The sequence below is a fragment of the Amia ocellicauda genome, chromosome 5, assembly GCF_036373705.1.
Source record: "Amia ocellicauda isolate fAmiCal2 chromosome 5, fAmiCal2.hap1, whole genome shotgun sequence".
NCBI classification, from domain to species: domain Eukaryota; kingdom Metazoa; phylum Chordata; class Actinopteri; order Amiiformes; family Amiidae; genus Amia; species Amia ocellicauda.
In genome coordinates, this window is record NC_089854.1 from 43978028 (window position 1) to 43986225 (window position 8198).

An 8198-nucleotide genomic window follows, 5' to 3' on the forward strand; every position below is an offset into this window, starting at 1 on the left:
GTACATTTTGCAAACTGGCCGTAAAACAACGCAAATAAACAGAGGTAGGGGTAACTCCTCCAATATAGAGCACTTATGTTGTAACACCGATGGTGTTTGTTTCCACACGGACTCTGCAGTTCCCTTCCGGTTTAGGCATCCATGCGTCATTGTTTCTTCTATTCTACATCCGGTTAATTTGCTCTTGCGCCCATCTATTTCCAGCTCTCCTGCCGCACCAGTTGCATAGTGTAGCCGGCGGCACGGCGTTGTCCGCAAGGCGAATCTTTTTATCTCAGTCCCAGGAACCGAGAGCCCCTGTCCCCTTCAGCTAGCTCCTCTCCCGTTGCTAAAAGCCTTGTAAAGCGTATCGGTGAGTGGTAGTCAGCCTAAGCCAGGGAGGTGTCGCTTCTTACGAAATTCAAAATCGGCGTGTAACAATTCTTCTCTGTCGCTTTTCCTCTTTCCTGTATTTGTTTGAGGTCTCGGGTCTTTCTGCTCGGTCTCCCTCTCTTTCTCTTTATTTTCGTGTTTTGTTTTCTTAGTTTTTGTGTCCTGCTTCTGTGTTAGTTTTGTCTATAATTTATAGAGACCATTATGGCTATGAGGCAAACACCGCTTACTTGCTCTGGGCACACCAGGCCTGTGGTTGACTTGGCATTCAGTGGAATAACCCCTTACGGATATTTCCTGATAAGTGCTTGTAAAGGTATGTATTTTATTTATATTTATATATGAACACTGCATTCGTATTTGTACTATTATCCATCCCCGATTGGGTTTTTCAGTGTTAATGGGTTATCAGTGAACATGCAATGTGAAAAATCCCTTGTCTTGTGAGGTTAGCACATCACCTGTCTTGATAGGATCTTTATGCCGTTCATGTTTTGACAGTAATAATGTCTCACCATAAAACTGAAGTCAGTTGCAATAATGGCATGTTTTTGGTTTTGAAGGTGTAAATGTCAAATTCTTCCTCACAGAGTGGGTGAAGATTAGAGAGAGAGTGAAAATCTATATATTATAGTAACTACATATTGCTTTTACTTACAATGTTGGTAAGTATCCAAAATATTCTTATTCCGAAAGGGAAGGGTGCTCAGTATATTAGTTTTTAATCCATACTGATTTTTGATTTGTATTATTATTGATGCGTGTCTGCATTTTGCATTTACTTAATCTTTACTTAACTAGATGGCAAACCTATGTTGCGCCAGGGCGACACAGGGGACTGGATTGGAACGTTTCTGGGTCACAAGGGTGCTGTCTGGGGGGCCACCTTGAACAAAGAAGCCACTAAAGCGGCCACTGCAGCTGCTGATTTCTCAGCGTGAGTATCTGACCAGCTCTGCAGCAGCACAAGAGGAACTGTTGAGATTCTACAAGAGGAAGACATGAAAATATTCATACTCAGAATATCCTTGTCTTGTTCAGTTTGATTCTATGTTTTTTTTTTTTTTGCCTCGCACAGCAACAGATCTGATTACACAGTTTGAGAACCTTTATTTTATTTGTATCCAGAGTGCGCAGACGGTGGTGTTAACCACCCTGCAATTGCTTGTTCTGACTTTTGTACACATACTGTAGCTCCTGTAGTCAGTGGTGGTGGTCTCGTCTAAGCCAGAGCTTCTATTGCAGTCTGCTCAATTGTTATGTCAGACTTTCACGATTGTCAATTTTGTAGAGGTCGATCAATAGTGGATTTTCAAAACCGATACCGATAACAAGAATTAGGGTGTGGGGAAAAGCCGATATCCGATTTATCGGACAATTTTTAAAATGTTTCCCTTTTTAATCGATAGATTGCATAAAAGACTTCTGCAAATAACTCTAAAAATGAGAAAAGATCCAAATGTAAAAAACTGTAATGCCCTAATTTAAATGCCCACACTGCTCTGAGTGTACAATAACTTAAAAAAAAAAAAGTTCTTCACAACTTACCGGACATAAATAATATTTATTGTACTTCCCCATCAAATGATATAATCCCCTTGGAAATAGAGTATTTCTTCGGTAGGAAAAATAATCCGGTGGTAATACATTTTGCTGTCTGAAAGCTCTAAAATGTCTGCGGGTGCGGGTTTTCAGGATATAAGTGCTAAGTAGCTATTTATAATATGACTCTGGCAGTAAACAAAGTACCTTCCATTTTATTGTTTGTTTTCAATGTTTGACTGTGTCATGACAATGTTTATTGACAACTTGTATGCGTACCTCTTCTTTCATTTAAGTGAGCATCAATTTGAAGTTCCAGCCAAGCAGTGTCTGCGCACTGAGCCAAGTCACATGTGACAATAAACTCCATGAGGGAGTCAGTGATGGTTTTCATTTCATCAATAGAGGCTGTGTTAATCCCCTATAACAAGGATCTTAATGCGTACAACCCCAAAAAACTATCGGCCATTATCGGCGTTCATTTTTGCAGATTGCAGATAGTTTCAAAAAGCTGTTAGTGGGTCCGATTTAATCGGCCGACCTTTAGTCTAGATCCATTTTAAATTATTTCTCCTAGAGAAGGGTAGTCAGGTTTTTTTTTTTTGCGTTAACTCATTGGAGAAACAGGTTGTCTATGCATACAGTATGTCTTCAGTTATATGAAAAGGTGTGTGACAGTGTTATGTAGGGGGTTATGTAGTATAAAGATTTGATTAGGAAATGAATCCCAGTTTCTCTCCTTTCATTAGAGTGGTAGACCCATGCTTACTGTTAAACTTCCCATTTTGGTGAAATTCCATTATTAACAATGGTTTTAATCTGGACTGTAGTCCTATATAGCCTATATGGTTTTAAGTTACAACACAGGGTAAAAGAGAAAAGCAAGCATGATACTAAGATAGAGTAATATGATAAAAATGGAGACTGAATGATTGAGTGATTTTCCAATATAGTAAATTGTATTGGAGCAGTGCAAAGTAGTGGCACCTACATGATGATTTTGCATTGTTAACCAGAACAAGTCGGTCAGTTTGCCTTATGTACCTCCCACAAAATGTTTCATTGCAGAATGGAAAGTCCACCAGTCTTAAGGAAGGCTTCATCTGATTTTTATTTTCTCTCAACCTTCACTATGGGAGTTTAACATTTTTCCCAATTGCATATAATAGATTTATTATGAACAGGATAATTATTTTAATAGGAAGAGAATGACTCAGACTTTTAATTTATGGAGTGACCTTTATTTATTTTCTAGCAAAGTGTGGGATGCAGTAACAGGGGATGAAATCCTTACTCTAGCCCATAAGCACATTGTCAAGTCTGTGAACTTCACTCAGGTATGGTTTTCTTTTCTCTATATTTTCCCCTATAGACTCAGCCTTTGACTGACTGATTTCATTACAGTCATATTTCTTAGCAATGGTTCAGCATTTAGTTGAATATAAGATTTTATTTATTTATTATTGTTTCCCTTTTTAGATTCCTGATATTTTAAGTACCACTGAGTAACTGATCTGCCTTAAAAGAACACCATATGTTTTAAGCCAAGATAAATCTGTACAAGAATATTGAGAGATGTATAAATTGCACAAGACCAGATTGCTACACTTAGAAGTACTTAAAACCAAAACCTTATCCGCATTGATGAAAATTAAGTTGATTTGCGTTGGTGAACTGTAATGTATGAACTGAGTTGGGTCTTTACCAAAGCTCTGTGTTTTTCGAATTTGAAAATATTGAAAGAAAGAAAGAAAGAAAAATATACTTACGTTTATTTTAGCTTTTTTTAATGATGATAATATCAGAATTAAACAAACCTGTCTTTTTTTTTTTTTAATATACAATAATCCCAATCTTCTTGTTTTGCAGGACAGTAATAACCTTTTAACTGGGGGACAAGATAAAATTTTACGCATTTATGACCTGGGCAAGCCTGAAGCAGGTGGGTCCTCTAATCAATGAAGTACATGTGCAGGGTCCCTGTTAATATTCCTTAATCTGGGAAACTGCAAGAACGATTGTAGTCCTTGCTGACAGATGGGCACATTAATGATGCATTGTAATGTGGCAGGGGAGGAGATGTGTCTTCTCCTTAAAACATCCTGAAGCAAATGCTAATTATGCACATAGGTATTTATTTACTGTAGCTGACTCCTAAACGATCACTCCAGCTCGAGCTGGTTGCTTTACCATGTATGCCTGCATTCACAATTTTTGGATTGGTTAATCATTAGGATCATTCGAGTAATTGAGAGGGAAGCAGTGCATGTCCAGTGAACTAATCCATTCAGTGCACTGCATGTGGTGGAGAGTGGTTTTGAGTCATTGGTTTGCATTTCTCTGCAGAACCTCAGGAGATCACTGGCCACACCTCGGCCATCAAGAAAGCTCTGTGGTGCAATGATGACAAGCAGATTCTGTCAGCCGCTGATGACAAGACAGTGCGGTAGGTAGTTGGTCTTTTCTCTTTTCTTTGGACCTTGGAGGGTGGCTGTTCATCCAGAGCAAAATCTCAGCAAAGCATGCACCTTACTGAGAAACTTCATAAAAAGATTGAATGTTGAAAGTATACTCTAGAGCTGATGTTTCAGTTTCACTCATACTTGGAAGCACTGCACTGTTTAAAGTCACTGATTACACAACATTATCATCACACAGTGTATCATAGTGAAATAATTATTGTATTTCTTAATTTTTATTGCAAGATATATTATTGAACATCTCTGTCAATTTAAATTGATAACAATTTTAACATTCATTAACATTTGTTTTACAGTGCCAAAGTAAAATTAAAAATATAATGTCCATATTTATGGGCAATAATGAATAACCACAAACAATATTGTGTAAATGAGGCAATTATACTTATTGTATAATGTACAATAGTAAAAGCTAATCAAAACATGCATGTAATTAAACCTAAAAACTGATTTATATGGATTAAAAGGGCATAATAATAAATACATAAATAATAAACCTTTATATATGCATTTATACCAGTTGGAGACAATTGACTAGAGCAGATCTTTACTGTTGTAGTGTTAGGGCTCCATACTTGCAACTTGTGGTTTGTAGTTCCATTTCCCCAGTAAAACACCACTGTTTTGCCCTTGAGAAAGGTACACTAACTGGATTGCTTCAGCTCCTGTATAAATGGGTACCCTGTCTGAGTTGCTTTGGGTGAAACATTCAAGCAAACATTAGTATTATAATTTGGATTTTTTTTGTAGATCTATTTTAACTTGATTAATTGTTGCCTTCTTGTCTTTTTGCCTTTCAGCTTGTGGGATAGAACTAGTATGGAAGTAGTGAAGTCGATGCCTTTTGACAGCTCCGTCAGCAGCATGGAGTACATTCCCGATGGCGAAGTTCTCGTCATCACTTACGGGAAAACAATTGGATTCTACAATGCACTGAGGTGAGAGTTCTGGAAAATGTGATTCGAAATCCTCTATTGAGGTTGTAATTTTTAATTTTAAAATAAGATTTAGAAAATGCTTTAAGCAGTGTACTGAAGTTTTCATTATAAAATACAATATTGCAAATTGTGAAGTGTCTAAAGTCATTGTAACCATTATATTTTTGTAAATTCTCAGATACGATCTCACAAGTTGTTTGTTTTCTTACCTCTTTTCTACAGCCTTGACTTAATCAAGACAGTTGATGCCCCAGCTTCAATTAACTCCGCATCTCTGCATCCTGATAAGGATTTCTTGGTGGCTGCTGGTGATGATTTCAAGCTCTACAAATTCGACTATAATACTAAAGAAGAGTTGGGTAAGACTGAACATGCCCCCTTCTCGACGACAAGTCAGGTCAAAAGATGCACAGTTGCTTTCTTTTGGTAGCCACTTTATTAACTTGAAAATCTGCAAACTGAAAAAATAAAATCTGCAAACCGCTCCAGATGAGTTCCGTGTCTCAGGTCAACTTGTGCACAGCTCAGATACTTTGGTTTGGTACCGATTCAGTGTTTTAAAAGCAATTGCATTTTCACAGGAGCATTCCTTCTGTACGGCCATGAACGTTTCTGCATGGATAACTGCAACGTGCCTTTGTCTTCCATTGAGAGATGGAGAGTGTTGCATCAATCTGCAAGGCTCCTGGCTTTGTGGGACCCGATTTTAAAACCCAATAATGAATCCTCTGCTTTTCTTTCAGAGTCTTATAAGGGTCACTTCGGCCCAGTGCATTGTGTGCGATTTAGCCCTGATGGAGAACTATATGCCAGTGGTTCTGAGGATGGCACTTTGAGACTTTGGCAAACAGCTGTTGGGAAAACGTATGGTTTGTGGAAATGTGTTCTCCCTGGTAAGTCTTGGTCCACAGTCTTGCTGATCAATGTGTGTATTCCCCCAACATTTCTATAATTGTGAGGTCAATTTAAAAGTACTGCTGAAACTGTAAGTTAGGTTGGGTCTGATTGGATTCCTTCCCTATATGGAAGTTGTCTCATTGCCTAGTATTGATTCCTGCATCTCTCACCTCCTGGGAAGTTGAACAAAGCTTGAGTGTATTTACAGAAATACATGTACGGTTCATCTCAAAGTGTAATGGGATTTGACTTTCCATTTTAACCCATAGATAAGGAATTCATGGGTCATAGCTTTGCTCTGAATCAGATCAACATTTGCTTTGCCAGCTTTTTGGATGGATGTATTTCATATGGCCCTTGTCTCGTTTCACAGAGGAACTGGTGTCCGAGAACTCGGATGCGCTCTACTGCACTACTGCTCCTGAAATAAAGGCATGAGTCAGCCCAGCCAAGCCTAGGACGAGAGGCGAGGACAAGTGGATATCCCAGGCTCCTTCAGATACAGAGACCAAGACTCAGACATGGTTACAGATCAGCCAGCTGCCCAAGCTTCATCTCTCTTGCGCATGGCAGTTGTGGGAGCTGTACTGACCTAGATGTCAGAGCAGACAAGGGGGTTTTCTGAGATGTAACATTCAAAAACAATGTAAATAATAAGGCAAAAACAAATCATAATGTACAAAAGGAAAGTAGTAGACCTGTGCATTTCTCAGCACAGCTGCCTGCTTCCTTTGTGATGTTGGTCATAACTTCAGCTTTTTGGATGAGCCTTTCTAGATCTCTCAATTCCCCAGCTCTGTAGCCATGCAAGGTATTTTTGTTTTGTTTAAAGTAGGAAAGCAGAAAAAAAAGGTTTTGGCTGTGCTTACGAATTTCTGATTCGAGAGGATTTTCTTTTATTAAAAGTACTGGTGCGAGAAAAAAAAAAATGTAACGGGTGAGAAAAGCAAGGTAATTTTTGTTCTTCGCTTTTGTTTTATAAATCTTCTGTTAATGGTTGCATTGTTTTGTTATCAAAATAAAGAGGTAATGTTTATATGCGTTTCTTTCTTTTCTCTCCCCCAACCTTTTTCTTTTCACTGTTTCTAGTCTGGTGTAAAATACCCATTGTTGAAAAATATGCAAAATATATCAATTTAAGTACAGGAGATGTCATATGATTGATTCTCTTAAAAGCTGATACTGCTCATTTTTAGAGCAACCTTCCTGATTTTAAAGTTCTAGAACAATTTTTCTATGGGCTGCATAAGTCCAATTATGACAAATTCATTTAGAAGATCTCTTAAGATCTCTTATCATCGAAACATTGAATATTTTTGAAAACATTGAGGCATAGGCTAAACAAATACCTTATTTTCTTTACTCTGGAGTGGTAGTGTGTGGGTATCTTTTCATTTTCCATAATTATAAACTTTGCTGCAATGATATACATGAACATAGGGATACAAACCCATTTCAATGATACTAAATCAAAGCCTACTGCAGAGTGTAATGACACTCTAGTATGATTAATTTGCTGTAAATATTTTCATTTTGGTGCGAACTGTCCTTTAGATGGGCTTTCAATGTTGAACAATAAAGTCTATTTTTAGTCTCCCTAAACAATGTTGAATTTTAATTTTAATTTGTTTAAGGCTGTGTCTAATGTAATAGTTAACAGAGCAAGATGTTCTCCCTTTTTGATAACATTTTAAAAAGGTATATTATCTGTCCACACTTTGAAGACTATTATTGGGAAGTTTTCTATTTTGAAAATACAGTATACTAAGGTTTTTCCTATTACAGTAACTGAAAATTTTTCCCACAGAAAAACTACAAGGTGTCTGTGAGCAGTTTAAACATTTATAGGAAGTATCTTAGAAAATGAAGAAGATGTACCAAATGTTCTAAATTAGTATCTTACAGACGTTTTTACAAAAGAAAAAAACGGACATGCCACAGGTTAACCATCAGTCCAGTCAAACCCTAA

General features: G+C 37.5%; 1 protein-coding gene across 2 annotated transcripts; it reads left to right on the forward strand.

The window, feature by feature from the left end:
* The first annotated feature begins 165 nt into the window (after positions 1 to 165).
* strap (serine/threonine kinase receptor associated protein) lies at positions 166 to 7265 on the forward strand. 2 transcript variants are annotated; one of them, XM_066705363.1, is made up of 10 exons: positions 166 to 352; positions 569 to 688; positions 1174 to 1309; positions 3170 to 3251; positions 3784 to 3856; positions 4261 to 4360; positions 5195 to 5332; positions 5555 to 5691; positions 6076 to 6225; positions 6603 to 7265. In XM_066705363.1, the coding sequence occupies exons 2-10, from the start codon at positions 577 to 579 to the stop codon at positions 6665 to 6667; spliced, it is 993 nt and encodes a 330-aa protein (XP_066561460.1). In that variant the 5' UTR covers positions 166 to 352; positions 569 to 576; the 3' UTR covers positions 6668 to 7265. The 2 variants fall into 2 exon arrangements, with proteins under 2 accessions (XP_066561460.1, XP_066561459.1); XM_066705362.1 differs by having other exon boundaries at positions 166 to 688.
* Positions 7266 to 8198: the final 933 nt, after the last annotated feature.